Raw genomic sequence first — 23,924 nt, 5'->3', positions numbered from 1 at the left:
CTCTTAATGTTCAGAGGATTGTCAAGGACTTATTTTCAGGGGGTGATGCTGAACTCCAAATTAATCTGCAACTTAATTAGACATGGTTTGTTTCCAGTGCAATTTTATTTGCACTGGTGCAAAAAGTATAGAAATTAATACAAAAAATCACCCCAATATCTTTTTTTGTGTATAAAAGCACAATGTTTTCAACCCGCCCTTGACCTGGACTGTTGAATTATTTATACAGTCATTGGGGCTTAATCCCAGGTTCGGTTTTAGCAAAACTCATCTTTTGACTAAAAATTATTGATTTGGTCCAAAATTGTCTGACCTAAGCGATTGAATACTTGACTTGTTTTACCCAATTGCCAGCTCACAGGCTCTACATTACATGTATATACAAACTTTTGGAGGCTATAACTTTGTTGGCTAAGGTCTTTACCTTAGTAGTCTTGATCTTATGCTAACTAAGGTATTTGGTCTTCGTTGGCTAAGGACTCTCTACTTTAGTGGCCTCAATTTTATGCTAACCGAGGTCTTTGATCTTTGTTGGCCGATGTCTCTGCCTTAGTGGCCTTGGTCTTTGGTCTTCATTAGCCGAGGTCTCTGCCTTAGCGGCCTCGGTCTGTGTTCTAAATCGAGGACACAGTCAAATAGTCTTACCAACTGGGAAAGGCCGAGGTAGAAGGACGAAGCCGTACAACAAGATTTGAAACCAAGAAAGAGATCAGAGGCCCGAGGAGTGATTCCCCAGGTTGGCACTCCAATGCTTAAGTCAATAAGAAAAGATGGGTGGTCAGGCCAACCAATTGAGAGCATTGCTGGTCCGAGTAGAATATACAATAGTATGGAGGCTGAAGAGTCAAAAGTCATTTACCTTGAGCGGAAGTTACCTATTTATAGCCGAAGATCCATGTTCTATTTAGATGAGGCTTCCAAGGTATCGGGATAAGGTTGTCTGCCGAGGTCTTCGGGATAAGACCTAATCCCCAGCGGAGCTGTCCTCTTGATCTGTAAAGGGTTCTCCTTCACTGGTCGCGCTTATTCATTTGATGTAGGGCCAATGTGGCCGAAGAGATAAGATGGCCGTGAAGGTAACACGTGGCACCTGAGGCCAGCTCCACCATAACCTAAAAAAATATAACTATAAATTATAACCTACGACCAGGGGCAAAAATAGTTTGGCCTTCTAGATCAACTTTTAAAACATTATATAAAAACAGAAAAGAACAACAAAAACGGATAAGAACGGTTGTTGCAGATATCCTTCCTTGCATTATTCATTGACTTGCTTATACATAAGCCATTATGATATAAAATTAAGAATGAGAAAGGATTATTCAATGATGGAACCAAAAAAGAATGTTCAATGAGATGAGATTTGAATACTAAGCATTTCCATTTGTCAAAGTATTCCTTTGAAGGAAGCTAACCTTGGTCTCTTCATTCCGAAACTCCATTTTCAGGCCCATAAATAGGCAGTTGTTAGGCGCGGACCGCCCGGCGAGAAGGGGTTAGATTAAACATTAATTAATCATGGTTGAAATGCGTTACATATTTGCTCTTGTTAATTAATGAAATAAAAGACTAGACACTATCCAATGATCTCAATTATCGTTTGGATTAAGTTTTCGTTTATATATTAATTAAGATGTTTATAATATTAATACAACTATTCTTCTTTCTTGGAAGAAAGAAGAAGAATAGACAAATCGCCGGTGATTAATTAGCATCTTTCCAATTGATTAATTACTAATTGCACTAACTTGCTTGTTTAGAAGCATTTGAAAATGTAGCATGTTATTTTTTTTATTTTTCTTTGAACGGTACTTGTTCCTCACAAATCGCGCCTCACACCAATCTCACATCTCTTTCAGATATGTATTGAGAAAATCTCCTGTACTTGATTTTCTCATTTATAGGAAGTTATTTCCAATACAAGGCTGTGATGTACTGTGACGTTGGTGTGAGGCCATTCTCTGTGAGGAGCATTTTTTATTTATTTTCCCTTGAGGAGGTGTTTGCACAATGATATTGCATTGCCGTTAGGTTTTGAGTTCGACATAAATTTGTGTGAGATTTTTTTTTTATTTGAAATGATTTGAAAATATTTTTATCTAAAACGTGAAATTTGATATTTCACACACACACACACACATATTTCTAATTGAAATGACACATATATGATGTGTCAATACATGTTTACACCACTATACCGAACACCCCCATAAGCTCAGTTTGGAAAGAGTATAAATACAAATATTTAGAATACAAAGCTTTCACATTTTGTATTATTTTATATGTATTTATATTGTGCATATTTATTTTATTTGTACTCCATCCAAACTGAGCCATAAGAAAAAAATTTAAATAGTTGAATCCCTACAATGATGAAGGTCCAACCAGTCAATCGGAATTTTTTCAAAGTTTGAGCCGACAAACCTCCGACCTTGCTTTCATGGAGACAAGGTCTAGGGCCTTTAAGCTTTCTTTTGGCGATTATTACAAACATACAATAATTAGGATGGAAGGTTCAATGAACCAAACTCATAAATTTGGGCATACGAACAACCTATCAACCACATTTGAAAGATACTAAACAATATTAAGGAGATGAAACTATAAAAGCTCCATTAATCCATGGGCAGACTTTAATTTCCATATTATAAATGTCAGTTGCACCTGTGTGTAGTATCCCTTAGGGGTTGTTTGGTTCAAATCGAATTTATGGTTTGGTTCAATTTATACCTATAAATGATTTGACTCGGTTTGAGAATTTTCTAAATTGTGGTTTATGGTTTCAGTTTGATTTATTGAATTTTATAAATTGAGTTAAACCATAAATTGTAAATCAAAATTATATATATATATATATATATAATATCTAAATAGAATGTGTAAAATTATAAATATGTAATGAACTCTTTATTTTATAATAAAATAATAAATAAAAGTTTTAGGTTTTAATTTTTAAGGGAACTATTTGAGTTATATAATTGGCTTAAACCCAAATTCTCTAAACCGCACCAAACCGGACCATGAACACTCCTAGCAGTCCTCCTACCTCTAACCCTACTAATTATGATAACTGGGCATTGAGTCAAAGTCGCATAGCACATGCATAGACACACAAAGCAATCTATATAGTTCCCTTTTATATTTTCTCATTACAAAGAAATATTAAAAAAAACAAGTAAAAAATGAGGGAACAATAAGATATCGATACAACACATTTCATATCTGCAGCGTACTCAAATATGTTTAAATAATATAAAAATATTTTAAAACTTTTAACACATTTTATAGATAGACACCAACTCTCTAATGATTATTAAATAAAAAGCTCAAAAAATTAAAAGAGGTGAATGGCGGTTGGGGAAGAGTGAAGACTAGGGCAATACAAAGTCACAAAGCTATTAGATTGGCTTTTGATCATTTTTTTTTTTAGAGCGACAATTTCTTTCAAGACACGGCGACACGGTAAGCAAGAGATGATCTGACTGTTGCTAAAGGAGAAATTGGAAGTTCCATTCGCCAAGTTTGATGTTAGCGTGTACACAATATTGTTTGAGACTTTCATGCAGCTAAAGAGAGCGTCAAGCTTTCACTGCAATATTGTTTGAGACTTTTGGAAGGATTATAAATACAAATATCATGAGTGTAAAATCTTAGATTTTACAATGTTTTTAAAATTGAATCTGACAACGAACTGGTCAGGGGTTTGGCTCTTGGGTTAAATGGTTTGATGGTTCGAATTGAAGGGATAGTTTTTTCTGATAAAAAATAAAATAAAATAAAAAACGGCTAAAACTATTGAACGGTTTGAACAATTTGATTGACGGGGTCAATGATTTGCTAACCAAATCAACGGTTTTTAATGAAATAATAATTTTAGGGTAAAATGGAATCGGTCAGATTTTTCCGGTCTGACCATCTAATCCGATCCGGTTTTGAAAACCGTGGTATTTTATATGTATTTATAATGTACATATTTGGAAGTAATGTTGAAGCAAACATGTGACCTCAATGAAATATGAATACGTCAGTGTTTTAAGCCAAACACCATTTGATGTGATATTTTTTTCTTTCAAAGACTGATGTGTTTGCATCATGGTTTTTAAAAATGAACCGGTGACTGAACCAGTCAGGGGTCTGGTTACTGGTTCAAACGGTCCAATCGTTTAATCCAAACGGTCAGCCCATTCTGATAAAAATAAAAAATTTTAAAAACGGTCAAAACCGTTTGAACGATTACTTGGCCGGTTCAACGGTTTACTGACCAAAATCAACAATTTTGAGGAAATAAAAAACGAATTTGGAGGAAAACAAAACCAATCAAATAACTGGTTCCCGGTTTTCCAATCCGACCATCCGGTCCGATCCGGTTTTGAAAACACTGGTTTGCATTATCCCTCTCTGCACTGTCGTGTGACCGTGATTGGCTTGATTAATTGCTTCTGGAGCTCCTAATCCAACTCATTACAAACCTACCCAGATCTCTGATTATTATAAGAATTTTCTATCTTCATCCATGTGGTGAATGAATATGCCAATGATCACTAAACCCAATAAATTAAACATCCCCATCCCCAGTTACCGGGCGATTTTCCTTTCACCTAGGGTGTTTGAAATTTGAATAGATATTCATTGAACCAAGTTTATTGCTGGTGAACCATATTCCTATTCTCGCTAAGGATTACTATAAACACCATATTCCATTCTCATGTTCTGCGCCTTTTGACTTAATTATTTCAATTTCAACAACATTTAATAGAGTACAAAATTTGGCAAAGATTCCTCTCCTTAAATTTTCACATGCCTGTGGATATCATTTGCATGATCACTGGGTTTTTAGTTCTTGAAAAAAGGAGTGTGACTTGCCAGTTGGCAATCATTCCAACAGCATAACTTAATGTATGAAATGCAATCTCCTTTATGTGGGAAAACTTTGACTGTTTGGGTGCTTCCTCTGCAGTAATTCTTTGCTTTGTCTTTTTTGACTAAAAGAAATATTGGTTGCAAATATTCTTTTACCCCTCACCCACCAGTTAGGTTTTTTTCCACCATGGTCTACAACCCTTTATGCTCAGTTTGGAAAGAGTATAAATACAAATATGTAGAAGGCTAAACCTTGTATTTTGTATGTATTTGCAATGTATATATTCATAGCTGGACTCTTCCCAAACGAAGCCTTAATATATTCCTTTCTTAATTTAGTTTAGTAGGTGACTGAATAAAGTGTAATTTTGCACTAACCCTTCACACGGGCACTTAAAAGGCAAAGGCTGAAAACATAAATCCTTTCCTTCCTTCCACGGAAGTCTTATTCCCATTCTCATTATGTTGAGGGAAACAGGAAAAATTAAAAGAGGTCACTGGGATGGATCTATTTTCTAATAAAAGTTTAACCTAATCCCTTGTTTTTAATTCTAATTCTATGTCCTTTCTAGGCAAGCGATCGACTGTGATTGAATTGTTTTATCTTCATTATTATGAAATTAGCACGAGATATTGCAGCTTACATTTAACCATCGAGAAATTGAAGAGAGAGAGAGAGATGTCGACCAATGAAACTGTTCTGTGAAAACCCGGATTGTCTGAATACGTCTGGAAGAAGTCTCGTTAATTTCATGACCTCCCCACTCCTCATCATTCCACCCCTCCACATTGTCTCTCTGTCTATTTCAATAAATCTATTATCACACCACCCACGAGAACTCTTGTTTGGTTGTTCCCTCGTTTCCTCTCTCTCTCTCTCTCTCTCTCTCTCTCCTCTGTGAAAAAGAAGATATGGGTTTCTCGATGACAGAAGGAATTATTTTCGCTTTAATTCTGGTTTGTTTAGAAATCCAAAGCTGTTGTTCACAGGTTACCCAGATTAACAGGGGAAGCTTTCCAAAGGGTTTCGTTTTTGGCACTGCTTCTTCCTCATACCAGGTAAGTAACATCTGTTCATCATCAGCTGCTCTTCCTATTCTCTCACTTTCCTTTGTTTGAAACATCCTCATGATCTTCTTATTCATTTACATTTATGTCATTCCTTCACTCGTTCTTTATGACCTGTTGATAATTGACTACTTTAGATATGTACCCGAAACGATCCTACAATGTATTTCTGGTTCTGAAAAGTTTTCAGGGAGAAATCATTTCTGAAAAAAAAAATGAAATTTTCATTCCTTCAAGGAAGGAATCATTCGTTCAAGGGAGTTATCCATGATCATGAACTTCACATGATAATTAGTGATGACATGATGTAACAGACTAACTGTATTTTTCATCGGCGCGCGACCGATCGATGGACCTCTTCTTCCATGAAGAAGCTAAAAGTGAACTCGATCGCTACGAAATTTAAAGAAGGAAATTTTCAAACTGGGTAACCTGGAGAAACCGTTCAGGCTTGGGACTCATATTTCTGTTTTTTTTTTCATCATTTTTTTTCTATCAAAGCAAGACAAACTGATCCTGATCCCATTTCCTTTCCTTCTATCTGTTAGAGCAATCCATCTCTCTCTCTCTCTCTCATCCAGATGCTTTTTTTAATTTCTACCATGAATTACAGGTTCCCAACCATTAGGTCATGGTTAGAAAGCCATTCAAGGATGAGAAATGTTCTGAATCGTAGGATAAAATTCATAGGACGTACTCTTTTGTGTCTAAGATGATTTACTCTATTACGAGATGAGTAGATTTTATTTAATAGATTCTAAGGTTGTGTTTGGTTTGTACAGGTTTCCCTACTACTTCTCTCTTTCTTTTAACATCTTTTCTTTCAAACCAAACACAGCCTGTCACTAATTTTCTTCTGTCCCCTTCTTAATTACAACCGGGCTTTCTGTTTCTGGCTAAATTTTGGGTATGGTAGGGCCCATAACTTTGCCACCTGTACCGTGTCTTGGAAGATTGGCATCCACCACTAGTTGGACCAAAAATCAGCTTTCATGAATCCAATTAAATTTTTATTGTATTTTAGTTGGATGCTGGTGAAAAGTTGTGGTATTGTGGTAAATTAAATCGCATTAATTAACCCATTATGGTGAACTTTTACGTTAAGGTAACCATGATTGGGTGCCCATTCAATGATCAGCTCCCGTCCTTTTTAATACACTAAGAAATAATTGGGCACTTATGGGCCTCAGGGCCAAGACCCATCTACAGGTCTGTCTAGGGCCCAAGACACTCCTTCCCTACGGCCTACAGACGTCAAAACTCAAAAGATGGTCGTCCAAGACATTCCTCATTCCTTACTCAGTTACTCCATAATCCTTACTGCTGATCAGATCTCATTTCGGGTTAGACCCGATTACTCTCGACCCGATCTAGAAAACGCCTTGTCTCTGACATTAATTCCCATTAGTGAAACCCGAAACAAAACCGGGTTTGATCGATTCTACAGGCTTATGTAGATCTCTATGGTAAGAAAGCAAGAAAGTAAAATTAATCCATGAAAATCTCTCTTGTTACGTTTTGTATAGTAAAATTAAAAGGTTTACTAATCAGGTCAAGTGAGATCCGGAAAATATATTAAAATGAAAGATACGAGATATAGATAATAACAGACCCCTTTTATGTATGAATCTTGTTTGTTTGTTTGTTTTCAATGATTCCTGATATCATTGTTCTGACATTCATCTCTAAATTTTATTTATTTGCCCTTTTTCCATTTATTCAGTTCGAAGGAGCCGTGAAAGAGGACGGAAGGGGGAAAACCGTGTGGGACACTTATGCCCATAAATTCGGTATCATAGACGAACCCGTTCTATTTAATTTTTAAGGAAAATCAATCACAACCCCCCTGAATTTGATGAAAATCCATCTGAGTGATTGGTTAGTATTTGTAGTTGATTGGTCGTAAGTTCTTCCCTATCATGTATTTTGAGCATCACAGTCAAACCCTTAATTTTGTTGTGCACAGTTTTTAATTTAGGGTTCGATTATGATGCTGGAAAGACATAGATGGGCTTTCATTAAAAATAGTAGCTAATCAGGTGGGCTTTCATTAAAATTCATAGATGATTGTGACTAGTCAGGTGGGCTTTCATTAAAATTACAACCAATCAACCAGCATCGTAAAAATAGTAGCTACTCAGGTGGGCTTTCATTAAAATTCATAGATGATTGTGACTAGTCAGTGCCTTTCTGGTATTGCTCCAATGATGGGCTGTTCCATAACATGGTTGATTTTGTTTTAAAAGCAAAAACAATTGTCATATCAGAAAAACAAATAATATAATGTTGTTGATGTGACAAATGTTTTTATTTTCAAAAACAAAATCAACCATATTGCCCAAACACCCCCTTTTTGTTTTAGATTTTATTCTGCAATTTCTAATGGGATTATAGTTGATAAGGGCAACTTTTGGGCACTAACATCAATAAAATAATACTTTTAATATTATTTCTAAAATAGGATAACTTTTTAAAAAATATATCAAATAAGGGCAAAAACATTGTTCATCTTCTTCCTCTTCCAAACCACTTCCGCCCCAGCCCAGTCCTACAAACCTCAATGACCACCGTCCTCCAATGCCACCTCCAGCAATGCCTCCGCCCACCCCATGTTGTCTGATTGGTGTTGTCAGAGGTGAGTGGAGGTGGTGGCGGCACTGGTGGATGGTAGTCATTGAGATTCACAGAGGCATTGACGTAGGCTGTCAGAAGTGGCAACGGGCATCGATGTTGATGGATGGTTTATAGGAGGAAGAAGATGAACATTGTTTTTGAATTTATTTAATATATATTTTTTTTAATTAACCTATTTTAGAAATTATATTAAAAATAATATTTTTATTGATATTAGAGCCCAAAAGTTGCTCTTATGAGCTACACTCCCATTTCTAATATGCACTACAAATAAATCAAATAAAGTAATACCTAAAAAAAAGTGGACTAAATTGAAATTTCTACTCAATTCATTTGCACTACCATTATTTTATACGAAGTGCAAATAGAATTGCACATCAAACATAGAGACTTCACATTGGTCTTTATTTATTTGGAACATCGTCAAACTAAACCCTTTTTTTTGGTAGTGTTACTAGTGAATTCAGATCTGCTCTTCACACCAATCTCACTACACATCCCAACCATACATTGGAAACATCTCCCATACTTGTATGTTGTTATTCATGGGAGATGTTCCTACTTCCTAATGCACGACAGGATTTGTTGTGAGGTCAATGTGAGGAGCAAATCCCAATTGGTATTTGTACTCCTTCCAAACTGATGAACCTAATGTCCTCGGATCAATGTCTTTTGCCCTTTTGACTTAATTTGGAAAAAGTACATATATATGTAGAATGCAAAATCTTGTATATTTTGTAATATTTTGAATGTATTTGCATTGTTATGTATACTTTCAAACTGAGGCCTTTGATTTTAGTATCAAATCAATGCAATAACAATGTTATTTGGATGATTAATTAACAAACTTTTACATTCTATGCGCATCAAAGAGTAGATCATGGTGTAGCGGGGATGATGAGATTGTTTTACTTTGATATATCCAACGTTAACTTGTTTGTGCAGGTAAGGTAGTTGATTTTAGCAATGCTGATGTTGCAGATGATCAGTACCACCGCTATAACGTGAGCCACTTTCTCTTGTTAACTCTACTTATTAAAAGGGAAATATGACAAGGAAATACGTGTGGGCATTTTCGTCAATGCATGTTTGAAAAGGACAATACCTTAGGGATATTTTAGTCAATAAAAGTTTGCTGTTGAACTGAATGACCCATCACTTCGTATAAAATAACTAAACAGTAAAATATTCGAGAATCTAGTAATGAACCCTACTTCAGTACCATTTTACCCTAAAATCACTTTTTGGTCAAAAATAGTTTATTTGTTCCGTGAATCGCTGATTCAAGCGGTCAAACAATTAAAACAGACAATTGTTTTTGGCCTTTTTTTATTTATTTTTATTTTTTTGTTAGTGGGTCATTTGTTCGGATCGAACAATCATATTATTCGACCCAGGAACTGGACCCTAGAATGGTTTCTTATCCGATCCAGTTTTAAAAAACGTCTTAGACCATGCCTCAAAATCCATACTTTAATTTTTTAAAAACCTTTTTTGATGTTTTCTCATTTTTTTTACTGTTGCTAGCAACAATACACTGACAAAATGCCTATATGGCAGTAATGATACCAAATAGAAAACACAAAAAAAAAAAAGGAAAAAAAAAAACATTTTCTAAGAAAACAGCATGCCAATGCAGCACTGTTTTTTCAGCCAAAAAAAACACTCTCAGGAAATAACGGCATTGATTCCAAACACCACCTAAGAGACTGTTGCATAAAAATTCAAGATGCTGAACTAAAAATCTTATCATATGTCATTTAGTGAATAAGATTTAAAGGAGGTTGTGGGTAATGAGTAGATCACTATATCCTCCAAAATTGTATCATTTGACTATTTTAACAACTAAAAAACATCAATAAATCTATCAGTTCAACAACTTCAGTCATTATCAAATGGCTCCTAAAGAATAAACTATAAAGCAAAAGCCGTTTAGCTCAGCTACTTAAGTTACTACAAAAGGGCCCCTTAGTGTGTATATGATCCGATTGCTAGAGTAACACCACTCAATACATTAATGCTTATAATCAGTTTGCAATGTAAAATTGGGTGTAGGAAGATATAGTACTTATGAAAGACATGGGAATGGATGCATACCGGTTTTCTATCGCCTGGTCTCGGATTTTTCCTGGTATGTTATCATAACCTACTTAAAACTTTTTTTGGGGGGGGGAAACTTGGTCAATGGGATTTTAATTTTTATTGACTAAGAATCATATGTTCTTTCTTTCAGATTTATGTGGGGACTAGGGAAAGTTTATTTTCTTAGTTTCCACTTACTTGGGTAAGTGATACCTATCTCCTAGATGGGTAAATAAATTTCACACCTAAGGAGAAAGTTGTCAACACTTGAATGAGACAAAATGCCCCTTTTAATAATGAATTTTTATGGCTAAAATTATCATTACCTTATTTACATGAGAAATAAAAAAAATATGGATTAATATACTTACCCAGATAAGTATTTTACTGTATTTACCCAAATAAATAACTTACCTAAAAGCGAACATGACCTTAATAACCTCCTACTTTCTGAGTTCTAAGGAGCATATATATATGTTTATGTTTGTTGTTTGGTATCATAGACGGGAGTGGAGAAATAAATCAGGCCGGTATCGACCATTACAACAAACTCATCGACGCCTTACTAGCCCAAGGTATGTGCCATTCAAATTCAATAAAAATAGCATCGATCGATAACTCTACCAGCATTGTTCCGATAATCTCATCAGACATTCAAAATTGTTAAAACGTGCAGGAATCGAACCATACGTAACGTTGTATCACTGGGACCTTCCCCAAGCCCTGGCAGACAAATACAACGGATGGCTGGATCCCCAGATAATGTAAATAAAATTTTTCATTTTCGGTTGATGTTCGTTAATTAGTTCAACTTCAATCGGAATGACCGACCAAATTAAGCAATCTTCAATCTTTCACAGTAAGGACTTTGCGGTATACGCAGAGACGTGCTTTCAGAATTTCGGGGACCGGGTGAAGCACTGGATTACATTCAATGAACCTCACACGTTTGCCATCCAAGGGTACGATGTGGGTCTCCATGCACCGGGGCGATGCTCCGTCCTCCTTCACCTCTTCTGCCCCGCCGGAAACTCCGCAACCGAACCTTACATAGTCGGACACAACGTTCTCCTTTCTCATGCAACCGTAGCTCAAATTTACCGGAAAAAATACAAGGTTTGATACGCCTATTCATGGTTTTTAAAACTGATCTGGAGACTACCGCTCAGGGGTCCGGTTACTGGGTCAAACAGTCCGTCTGTTCAAATCGAATGTTCAGACCATTCTGAAAAAAAAAAATTTAAAAATAAAAAATGGTCGAATGATTAACTGCCCGGTTCAGCAATTCGCTGACCAAAATCAATGGTTTTGGGGGGAAATCTGATTTTTGGGGAAAATGGAACTGGTCACCTGACATATTCCCAGTTTTTCCGGTTCAACTATCCACTCTGGTCCAGTTTTAAAAACCATGCGCCTGTTTATAGGTGTTTTGGGGACCCTTTTATTTTAATAAAAAACACTTAAAAACCATATCTAAAAATCAAGTTTAAAAAATATAATACACATAGGTTTTAGTACCAATACGCCTCTACTAATACATAGAAACGTATTAGGACTAAGAAGATTAGAGCTATGAAGCGGGTCGTGCCACTCCTTGGTTAAACTGACATGATATGGGGCCTTGAAGCCGGTGGACTAATATGGCATAATATGATAAAGTGGGTCTTAATGACACAACCTGGAGCACATGAATATAATTTTTATTTTTAATTTTATTATATTATTTCATTTTAATTTAATCAGGGAAAATTCACAATTAGTACCCGATACTTTGGGCCTAATGTCACTTTAGTTCCTAAGCTTTAAAATTGTGACAATTCAATACCTAAACTTTCAAAACGTGACAATCTAGTACATATCGTTAACTAGCTGTTAATCAGCCGTTAAGTGACATTTAAAAAACACATAAATATCCTTCAAATGTCATCTAATTCTCTTTATCAACTATCCAAACATTGTCATTGACAAAAAAATAATAATAATAATAATAGTCCCAAATCCTTGCCTCTTCTATTCAAAAAAGTTGGAGTCAGTAAAATGCCACTCAAATGTAACGCCAACTTTCTTGAATGGAAGAAACAAGGATTTTGGACTGTTAATTTTTTTTGTCAAGGTTTAGATGGTTGATAAAGAAAATTAAATGACATCAAAGATACTAATTAATGACAGGCATTGGATTGTCACATTTTAAACTTTTAAATACTGAATTATCGCATTTTAAAATTGAAAGACTAAAGTAACACTAGACACAAAGTACAAAATACAAATAAGGAATTTTCCCAAGGCCTAATAGGTGTCCAAACCGAGTGCTGGCCTGGCCTGCTACAGTGCAGGCAGCCACAAAAGGGGCTGTGCTGGCCGGGCACGGGCCACATTACACCTTTAGCTAGGTAAGATCAATTTTGTGAGGCTTACTTTTGTCTCTGATACACAGCCAATACAACAAGGCTCAGTTGGGATATCGTTCGATGTAATGTGGTACGAACCAATGTCAGACTCTGCCGAGGACATTGAAGCAACACAGAGGGCTCAAGACTTTCAGTTTGGCTGGTAATTACACCTTCCAGCGTCGTCCATCAGGGAGATGACGTGATAAGTAATTAATTCCCTTAATCTGATTAGTTTAACTTGATGATTACAGGTTTATGGATCCATTGTTCTCTGGGGATTATCCGATCTCGATGAGAAGTAGAGTGGGAAGGCGGCTGCCAACATTTTCTGAAGCAGAGGCTGTACTGGTTAAGGGGTCTTTGGACTTTGTTGGGATAAACCACTACACCACGTGGTATGCCAAGGACAATTCCACCAATATATTAAGCCTCCTGCTTAACGACACTCTCTCAGACTCTGGGACCGTAACACTTCGTATGTTTCTTGTTACTTCTTCTTTGTTTTCTTTTCTCAATCTAGTTAACAAATATTCAACTGTGATAAATCAATATAACTAACAGTTTGGCATTCTCTTTTTTTCTTTTTCTTTCAGCTTGGAAACATGGGAAAGCAATAGGAGATAAGGTAAATCTATTTAGAGTGTTAGAACTGTTTATAAGTATAGATACAATTATTATTTTTATCTAAAATGTTTTAGGTTGATCAATACAAATTGTTGAGAAATATATATGTCCAAACCTGTTTAGCGGCCAGGTTCGGGCTTGACTTTTACCAAAATTTAAATGACACATCCCAAATCCCAACCCGTAAACAGGTTTAATATTGTCACATCACATATGAGTTGCTATAACTAGAACAATACATGTGCGGGACTGATCATTGACATTTATAACTGAAATGTAAAAGTAAAAACAGTAATTTAAATTGATCAACCCAAAATGTTTCAAATAGAAACCACAAGGTATGCATTGTTGTTTTTAATTAATTTAATTGATTACCTGGTTAAATACAGGCATCGTCAGTGTGGTTGTATATTGTGCCTCAAGGAATCAGAAAGTTGATGAATTACATTAAGCAAAAGTATGGAAACCCTACTGTCATCATCACTGAAAATGGTAATAAATTTCTCTGGATTATACTTGTTGACATCATTAGCCTTATTTAATGATAAAGGGTTTTTTGTTTTTAATTTAATATTTACTGGTTTTCGTTTTACAGGGATGGATGATGCAAATAATCCATTTATCTCCATAAAAAATGCTCTTAAGGATGAAAAAAGGATCAATTATCACAATGACTATCTTACAAACTTGCTGGCTTCTATTAGGTATGTACTAGTGTTATATGGGTGGCAAATGTGATTAAACCATAATCATTCCTAGACCAACCAGACCAATGGTGGGCCTCTGCCTCTCTGACAGTCTTAGACCCAACTCCCTGTGGGCTTGAAATTAGTCATTACTAAAGGCCCAAGGTTTGTCTTGAACACAATCTTGCAGCGCATCAAGTAAACAAGATACAGGCTGAGCAAAAGCTAGGAGCTTATCAAAAAAATATTCTTTCAAGTTTAAGAAACGTACGGTCTGTTTGTTTTACAGTTGAAATCAGAATTGAAATGGTCTGTTCCTATAATCTGTTTGGTTTAGACGGGCATTCAAAAGGGAATTGGAATCAGTTAAAATGGGATTTTGTTTCTAAGGAAAGGGAGAGGGAATGATCATTCCCTCATATGGGAGAATGTCTTTCCACCAAAAATGGGAATGCGATTCTGATTCCACCCAACATTGGAATCAGAATGTCCCATTTAGATTTGATTCCATACTCCAATTCCTGTGAACAATATGAGCTCTTAATTGTGTGGCTGGAATTGTGCAAACTGTTTCCCCACCCACCCCACCCCACCCCCGAGCATGGACTAGTTTAGACCCTAAGTGGCCCATTAATAACAAAAAAGAGAAAGAACTATTTAAAAATGCTTTCTATAAATAAAGGTTTAATGAAATGGCTATTATGTTGAAGAAAACTAATATATCTGATTGTAATTGATGCAGGGAAGATGGGTGCAATGTGAAAGGATATTTTGTATGGTCTCTCTTGGATAATTGGGAATGGGCAGCTGGCTACACATCAAGATTTGGTCTTTATTTTGTGGACTACAAAGACAAGCTCAAGCGATACCCTAAACACTCTGTTCAGTGGTTCAAAAATTTCTTAACCACTGTTTAAAAATTCATAACTTATAAGTTGTTGAATCTGTACATTTCCTAACAAAAGAAAATATTATTTCAAAGGTCTGATCGATCTATTATCCAGTCCTCCATTGTTTGACAATGCTTGCTGAACGACTCCGCACTGGTTTGCCAGTTTTGGTCCCAGTTCCTGGGCCCATTTTGTGTCTAGGGTGTGTTAATTGGACCGGATTTGGCCTGATGTGATCCAGGCCAATATAAATCCATTACGCATGGATCAGGTTCAATCCAATCCTATGAATACTTTAAACCACTTTTGGATCGATCAATTCAATGTCTGGACTCTGGACCATCCAATATATTCAAATTGGTTTTAATTTAGACCGGTTTCAACCAAATTCAACAGACGTCTATTTCAGATAGACCAGTCAATCTAACAAATACTTTAGACCATTAAGTCTGGACAGGTCTTATTGTTGGTCTGTCTAATCCGCCCAAATTGATTTTGACTTGATTGGGGTCTTAACCCAAAATCGATTGATTGATATCCCTATTTGTGTCAAATTCAAGTTAGCTTAGACCCTTGAATTTGAGATTCTAAACATCACCAGCACTTGCAACATTGTACACTAATACAAGAATCTGCCAAGGACTAATGCCTTTGATCTCAATTTCCATGCCACCGGTGGATAGAGGACTTAGGTGTCATTTGGCAAGTATTTTTTGAAAGATCTTCTGGAAGATCTGACAGCCAAAATACGGTGTGTGCTTTTACATAATGGTCTTGGTATACCACAGACCATTTGATTGGAGGCACATCTTTCCGCGTAAAAACAAGACTTGAGCAGGCAAAAAAAGGCAAGAAGTTCCATTTTTAACTTCCCAAAATAAGCTAAAATCGAACTTCTCACATCTTTTCAGGGTGCGGTCTTTTGAACAAACCATCTTCTTCCAACCAAACAGAGGAAAACTGAAATGCGAATTGCAAGACTATTAAAAAGCCAACAGCCTGTGCAGAAAGATACACCGAAGAGGGCCTTAAACAGTATCATTCTTACTTGTGCAATCTAAGGTGGGTTACCACTGGGCAGAAGTTGGTTACTGTTGCACTTACATGACGGATCCTTGAGTGGTTGTGGGGCGTTATTATTGTATAGCTCTTAACACATCCATCAGGGAGGAAATAACTTCAATGTTCTGTAATTAATATCATTAAGTCGTGGTCCCGTAGCTCAGTTGGTTAGAGCGTTGGTCTTATGAGCCGAAGGTCGCGGGTTCGAGCCCCGCCGGGACCAGCTTCGGTCATTTACATTTAATCTATGAGAATAAAAGGACATTTTGCACCATAAATTAAAATCTCTACAAGTGATTTTAATGAAATTTCTTTTCATTCTTTACAGAAAAAAAAAAAAGTTTTACATTCCATAACAACCAGGAGCCAGGGCCAGAAAGATGTCCCATATGAATTTGAGAGTTAACATTGAACCAGCAATTAGTCCGGTCTCTGGTGTCTCCGATCTGATCATTGATTCAGTGAGCTTCATAACAGAGGTTAAACAATTAATTAAAAAATAGTTAATTGCTATGAATTTTCTGGCATTGGCTCTGCCCCACTCGAATTATGTAAGGCATGGAGGGATGGCCTTTTTCAGTCTCCTTCCATAAGTCAGCTAACAAGTGATTGACCGGAACCCTTAAGGTTATTAGTCCATTGAAATTTAGGCCCCATTCATTTGGGTAAATGTATTTATCCAAATAAGTGTTATCTAGGAAATGTACATTTATCAATGCTCTTTTCTCAAATGGATAAGTGAGTGAATTTCTTAAGGCAGCGTTTGGTAGAGGTATAAATCCCGTTTCGGTGTAGTTTTACACCATGGTCTACTCGAATTTTGTATGCGTTTGGTTGGAACGTAAAAGAACACCAAAGATCAGTGTAAAACTTCATTTTCAAAAATGTTTACATCGATATTTTCGATCTAAAACTCGATCGAACTGCCCATCGGTGTAAAAAGAAAGCAACGGCTCTCTTCTTCTGCTCTGTCACCATCGAGTTTCCTTCACCGGCATCCTCCACCGTCGAGTTTCCTGTTTCCGTTTCACTAGCATCCTCCATGCGACCCTCTCTCTCTTCTCTCTTCCACTCCTTCACGCCTACCCATTGCGCCATCTGCTCAAATTAATTGCTGCTGCTAGTGGCTGGTTTTTCACAGTCGATGCTTCCAAGCCCACAACAGATCACGAAACGAGCTGAGAAAATCGGTCCACATTGCCAGATTGGTGATTAATCAACGAGAAAAATAAAAGAGAAAGAATGGAGCCTGAATCCCAACCTTCAACATTTCTAGGGTTTTCAGTTCTTCCGATTTCTATACTTTCGATTGTGCTCGAAGGCCTTCTTGTTCTCTTGTTCTTCGGTGATTACTTCAAGAGGAGAAGATCCGAAGTTCAGACCATTGCGAAACCTGAACCAAATGTGGCGTGGAAGCCTTCAAAACCTACCCAGCCAATGTCGAAGAAACTGCACTCAAAATCTCACTCGCATGCTACTGAAAAGTTTTTTCGGTGACCTTCATGAATTTCAGATTCATTTTCTTAATCTTTGATGCACTCGACGATGGTGCTGGTGAGGTTGATCGTGACTTTGATGCCCTGGATTTGGACTTCAATAACGGCATTGGTAAAGCTCCCCAAGCTTCTGAGGCCTCTTCCTGTTCTATAAAATTGGTATCAACAGCAGTTATCGGTGGAGGATGCCGACGATGTTTTTAAACTGTTCTAGCTCCAAGTTTCTGAGGACTTCAATAACTGCACTCTACCAAATGCATGTAGAAAATACTTTCACATTTTACATTGTTCTTCCAAACGCACAACAGTGTAAAAGTAGCATCTATCTGGTTCATCTTTTGCATTGATATATCTGACCGTTTTTCTTTTACATCGGTGTAATTTTGTATTTACACCTCTTCCAAACAAAAATGTTTTCACCTTTTAGTCTTGTCAGGGTAGGAGGTTGAGAATGGGCTAGCTAGCCCCACAAAGCAAAATCATGTCTAGACCACCATGTAAAAAAATTGGTAAACAATCAATATTTAAAAATTTTTCATACTCATTTTAATCTACTTCAATCCCTTCATCCCATCATGTATATTAACTCAATAGTCTTTTCATTAATCATCTTTTGTAATCTAAGTGGAATTTCCTCGATTTAATTAAAAAAAAAGTATTTTGGAAAGTTTTTTTTGGCAACTACTCTTAAAGTATTTGCCATAGAGCACTAAGATGCAGAAATTTCAGTAGATGATGATGATTTTTGTTTAAATAACAATTAATTCATTGTTCCATCAGAAACTATGTAACAAAGACAAATTACTCACACCATCGTATAGTGGTCAATTTGTCTCCTTTCAACCTAAAGACTTCGCTTCAAATCATCCATCTGTTAGTTTATATCAATGTGTTCAATATGTAGTCGAACCATATACTCAAACCGATGGACCTATTAGTAGACCAGGCTTTTAGATTTGTTTCACCTAAGACTCAGTTTGGGAGGAGTATAAATACAAATATGTATAGTAAAAATACATACAAAATAATATAAAATACATAGTTTTGCACTCTACATATTTGCATTTGTACTCCTTCCAAACTGAGCCTAAGATTTTAAATTTTGGCAAGCATATTGTATCATATCTTTTGTCAAAGATATGCCTATTTTAAGATATTTAAAAAATATATATATAAGATGCAAAAAAAATAAAAAATAAGGTTTTTAGTCACCTGAAACACTGGATACATATGTTCGTGTGTATTGGGGGTACTGATATTTAAAACCTTCATTTCACCCAAACCACTTTTTTGAATATATATATATATATATATTGACTTGGTCAACATGATAACCTAACCATTTGAATTGGAAACCTATTTGTCACGGTCGATAAGCTATAGGCTTAGACATTAATTCTCTTTTTTTTTTATCTTTAGTGTATCTTTAATAGCATTAATTCTCATTTATAACCATATCTTTGAAATATGATGAACATATAATATTAAAGACTTGTCTAATTAGATGGTCTGTACCTTCCATAATAATTCTCATATATCACACATATATTTAGCTATTTCTATTTTGGATTTTGTGTTCATATTATTTAATTATTATCTTCATCATCATCCATGCTTATCCCAACTATAAGTCGTTGATTATTGACTTATTTGACCTCACTGATTGAATTGTTGACTTGCCATTCAGAAGGAAATCCTTTTTTTTTGTATGGATTAAAACAATTATTTTTTATTAACATCTTTCAACACACAATCGATCAATTGACACATCACCTCACAATCGAATTAACCAGTTGAACTATTGAGCCATTTGATCTAATCAACAAAGTCACAAATTATAAATTAATTATCTTTTTTTTGTATATCATTTTCATATTAGTAAAAATAATTCTTATTTATCACACTTATTTTTTAATAAGTTGAATATACAATATAAGAGAATTACTCAAAATTTTTTAGAATTTCTTATAACTTTTTTATATTTATATCTATTTTAATTTTTTATTATTTGATTACAATGCCATTAGTTGACCCATTTAACCAAGATATATGGTTGAACCACTAAGGCACTAACCCTCCACTTGGATGGATTAATTCATTTTATTTCTAAGTTTGTTTTAAAAACATAAGTATAATTTTGGGGTGAAATTTTAATGATCAGTAGAAGAAAAAACTAACTTATTCAATAAAAGGTGTGGCAGTGAAAGAGAAAAAGAATTAATACATTAAATGTGGCAGTTAATGAAGAGAACAAGATAAAATATAAAGTATCAATTCAAGTTACAATTTATGCTACAAAGATTGGTTCCATTCCCATAGATATAGACATAATAGATAGTGGCTGTCAAAAATTTTTTCCCATGACCCAATATATAGTTTGGATAGTCGCTGGCATCCCCAGGAAAAAGGTCAAAATTAAAGCATTTTTCAGAAATAGGGGAAAACAGAGTGTATCGAGGAAAGTGAAATTTACGGGCTTAATTAATAATATCTGAAACCCATCAACTAGTAGTTAATCACTACTCAATTTAAAAGCATGTCATTAATTAATCACTTACTTATTTTGGGAAAGAACTTCAAAATGGTAAACTGTATTATTTATTATCTATGTTGGCTCCCTTCTCATGTGTTGTCTATAAATTTCAGTTTCTTGAGCTGTCTCCAGCTGATACATACAATACATAGGGAAAGCCAATATGGGTAGCTATGAGTATCAGATCGGGGTCATGGTCATGGCCATGGCTATGCTGTGTTTAGTTGGGGTGGTGATGTCCAGCCAAGATGGATGGGATAATGCTCATGCAACGTTTTACGGAGGCGATCATGGAGAAGGCACCATGCGTGAGTTCATCTCATTTCTCTCTTTCCTGTAAAACTGTTTGAGATATATATTTTGCATAAAGAAAGAAAAAATGGAGAAATCATCAGGAGTTGATTATTAATTGTGTCTAACAGAAGGAGCTTGTGGGTATGGCGACCTATTCAAACAAGGCTACGGGCTGGAGACGACGGCGTTGAGCGTGTCCCTATTCAACGATGGCAAAACCTGTGGAGCCTGTTACGAGCTCCAGTGCTATGACTCGCCGTGGTGCAAGCCCGGCACCATCAAAGTCACGGCGACCAACTTGTGCCCGGCGAACTACACCCAGAAAACCGGGAACTGGTGCAACCCGCCTCTCAAGCATTTCGATCTCTCCGTGCCCATGTTCACAAAGATAGGCGTATATAAGGCCGGCATCATCCCTGTGAAATACCGCCGCATCCCGTGTGTCAGGTCTGGAGGCATCAAGTTCGAGATCCAAGGCAACCCATGGTGGATGCTTGTGTTAGTTTACAATGTAGCCGGCGACGGGGACATCACTGACGTTAAGATTAAGGGCTCCAACACTGGCTGGATCCAGATGACGAGAAACTGGGGCCAAAAGTGGCAGACATGGGTTCAGTTGAATGGGCAGAGCTTGTCGTTCCAAGTGACTACGAGCGATGGTAAGATGGTCCAGTCCGATGATGTCGCACCCAAGGACTGGCAGTTTGGTCAGACGTTCGAGGGTAAACAGTTCTAAGGACTAGGGTTTGGTGCTGCTCTCTGCTCTGCAGTAGCAATGAAGAAATTTACTTGCTCGTTGTAACTTCGATGTTCTTTGTAATTCTTATATACAAATAAAATTGAGATTGATCGAACAGTACGGTCTTTGTGCTTATTAATAATTACTTGTTCCTGTTGAGTTCAAATAAGCCCCCACAACAACCCACATCACATTTTTGGAAATGATATCATCGAGAGAGATATTCTCAATACACGGCGGGGATGTGCCGTGGGTGGATTCGGAATCCGGCATGTATTTATTTTGGATAAAAACTGTGATGCGTTTAGGTTTTATTATCCTAATATGATTGGCAAACAAACTTGCGTTTTAATACCAACAAAATTGCAGAAGATCTGAAAGGCGTCTCTGTATAAATATCGATCTACCAGCTTCCAATCATTATATATTATTTATTCCTCGGGGTTTGTGTTCTTCATTCGATCGATTGATTGGTGTTCTACTGCTGTCTTGTCTTGGCAATACCTAGCAGCAAGTAATTAATGGGTTGTTTTGCATTTGATTCTACGGAGAAGTACGGATATGAACGGTCCCTACGAGTAAAGGGTTTAAAGGATTCTTCTTCTGCATTTGATTCTATTGAAGGGATGATGGAATGTGAACGAGTACTACAGGAGGATTCCTCTACATTTGATTGCCATGAAGGTCTGATGGATTTACCGGTTGGGTATAGATTTATACCAACAGATCAAGAGCTCCTGTTGCATTATCTGTTAAACAAGCTCCAATCTAAGCCTCTTCCGTGTTCCGTCATTGTAGACATTGGCGCAGACGAGCTATACAGCAAACCTCCCAATCAGCTTGGTATGTTGGTCATCTCTCTCTCTTTCTCTCTCTCTCTTTCTCTCTCTCTGTTACATATATTGCATTACAATTTACAGGGATCAACTTGTTTGCGAGAGAGGAGTTGTTTTTCTTTATCCACTATAATGGAAATCATCGAGTTGATCGAATGGTTGGAGATGGGATAGGTTTCTGGAAAATCATTGGAGAAGAAACGTCAACATACTGCTGGGAAGGATTTGAATTTGTTTTCAAGAAGATCTCATTATGTTACTACTCAGGAAAGCGATCAAGAGGAAGAAGAACGAAGTGGGTGATGGTAGAGCATCATTTAATAAGGGAACATAAAGTCAAAAATACCAACTTAAAGGTGAGAACTCAGAAGAGATCATCAATTACTATATGCTGTCTGTCTTTTACACACCTTGAATTTGTAATCTAATGGTGGTTTCCTAATTACTTCCAGGAGTGTGTGCTAGGAAGGATTAAGCATGGGGAGCTTTACACGAACTAATTTGTATAGGGCTGCTTCTTTTCTCATTATTGATGTAAGAAATGATAAGAAGAATAAATACATTTATTAGTCTATTTTTTTTTTATAGTATAAGCTAGTATATATATACATCCAGCCCCCTGTTCAACTTTGCGTAGTTGAACATTGTTAATCAGCTAATCAATGTGACTTGTGACTATGATATGTATCTCTGTTCAGAGCAATTAATACGCTATATATCAAGGTTTGAGTGAAACTCTCGATATGTAAATTAAGTACAAATTAGGAGGCATGTGCAAATTGCAAATTCGGAAGTCCACTTTTGAAGACTAAGAAGGTGTTTGGGGTCGATGATGATTCCTCTTGTTTGTTTATTTGTTTGATATCATTATGAGTTTATTTCATAGTGATTATCAGCAGTGATTTTTGTGTTTATGGAAATTATCTCCCCTATCTATGTCAGATGTTATATCATCCAAAAATAGTCAGAATCGGCATAGGAAGAGAGGAATCATCATGATTTTTATAATCCATTTTTGGTTGATTTACCAATTTCTCAGAAATCAGCCAACCAAAGAGCAAAATAATCATTAATGTGGCTATGATGTAATGTGGATTTCTATACCAAACACCACCTAAAACTTGTATATATAATTTTCCTACTCCCTACGATGAGGGTTATTCTAAAATTTTCAATTAAGCATTTATACCACCTCAAAGCAAAGTTGATAAATTGCTACAATAGCTGGTTACTAGTGGCAAGAAGTTGGGCATGGGGTCTAATTATTTTAGGAAATCATTAAGGTGATGTTTGGCATCAATGATTCTTATTTGTTGATTATCCAAAGTAAAAATATTGTTTGGTATCATTTATGTCATATATATAAGTCGATTTTTGAGAAATCGGCTTTGAGTATGTTTGACACTGATTTTTAAGGGCCGATAATTATTGTATTAGAGTTATTATTCAATGCCATATTAGATGTCATGTCATCCTAAAAAATCGGAATCATCTAGAAATCATGAAATCACAAAAAAAAAAAAAGGTGATTTCTAAAAAAGGCCAATTTCCAAGGTTTTTAAAACTGAAACAGACAATGAACCAATCAGGGATCTGGTTCCTGGGTCGAACAGTCTGACTGTTCGAACTGAACAAATGGCCCATTTAGACAAAAAAATAAATAAATAACTACCACAACCGTTGGACGGTTTGAACAATTTGACTGTCTGAGTCAGAAGTTTGCTGACCAA

General features: G+C 36.1%; 2 protein-coding genes and 1 non-coding gene across 3 annotated transcripts; all 3 read left to right on the top strand.

Annotated features, from left to right (window-relative positions):
* The first annotated feature begins 5,487 nt into the window (after positions 1–5,487).
* On the top strand, positions 5,488–15,347 carry BGLU40 (beta glucosidase 40). Its single transcript, XM_088941799.1, has 13 exons — positions 5,488–5,919; positions 7,652–7,718; positions 9,508–9,566; positions 10,618–10,693; positions 11,148–11,219; positions 11,321–11,408; positions 11,505–11,760; positions 13,079–13,194; positions 13,286–13,509; positions 13,628–13,659; positions 14,048–14,150; positions 14,254–14,362; positions 15,087–15,347. The coding sequence occupies exons 1-13, from the start codon at positions 5,773–5,775 to the stop codon at positions 15,259–15,261; spliced, it is 1,524 nt and encodes a 507-aa protein (XP_088797925.1). The 5' UTR covers positions 5,488–5,772; the 3' UTR covers positions 15,262–15,347.
* A 1,098-nt stretch (positions 15,348–16,445) lies between these two features.
* Positions 16,446–16,519, top strand: TRNAI-UAU (transfer RNA isoleucine (anticodon UAU)). The gene has a single exon. It is a non-coding gene; the product is annotated as a tRNA-Ile (tRNA).
* Positions 16,520–20,512: 3,993 nt separating this feature from the next.
* On the top strand, positions 20,513–21,355 carry LOC148854446 (expansin-A25-like). Its single transcript, XM_088986335.1, has 2 exons — positions 20,513–20,633; positions 20,748–21,355. Exons 1-2 carry the CDS (start codon positions 20,519–20,521, stop codon positions 21,353–21,355), a joined length of 723 nt encoding a protein of 240 aa, XP_088842461.1. The 5' UTR covers positions 20,513–20,518.
* Positions 21,356–23,924: the final 2,569 nt, after the last annotated feature.

This window comes from Nelumbo lutea, chromosome 4 (genome assembly GCF_056320005.1).
Source record: "Nelumbo lutea isolate HS-2025 chromosome 4, American lotus-T2T, whole genome shotgun sequence".
NCBI classification, from domain to species: domain Eukaryota; kingdom Viridiplantae; phylum Streptophyta; class Magnoliopsida; order Proteales; family Nelumbonaceae; genus Nelumbo; species Nelumbo lutea.
This window is presented reverse-complemented; position numbering and strand designations above follow the sequence as displayed.

Coding starts and splice junctions, on each gene's coding strand:
- LOC148854446 (XM_088986335.1), top strand. CDS start 20,519: ATGGTCATGGCCATGGCTATGCTGTGTTTAGTTGGGGTGGTGATGTCC. Junction 20,634..20,747: donor TCATGGAGAAGGCACCATGC/GTGAGTTCATCT, acceptor TGTGTCTAACAG/AAGGAGCTTGTGGGTATGGC.
- BGLU40 (XM_088941799.1), top strand. CDS start 5,773: ATGGGTTTCTCGATGACAGAAGGAATTATTTTCGCTTTAATTCTGGTT. Junction 10,694..11,147: donor CTGGTCTCGGATTTTTCCTG/GTATGTTATCAT, acceptor TTGGTATCATAG/ACGGGAGTGGAGAAATAAAT. Junction 11,220..11,320: donor CGACGCCTTACTAGCCCAAG/GTATGTGCCATT, acceptor TAAAACGTGCAG/GAATCGAACCATACGTAACG.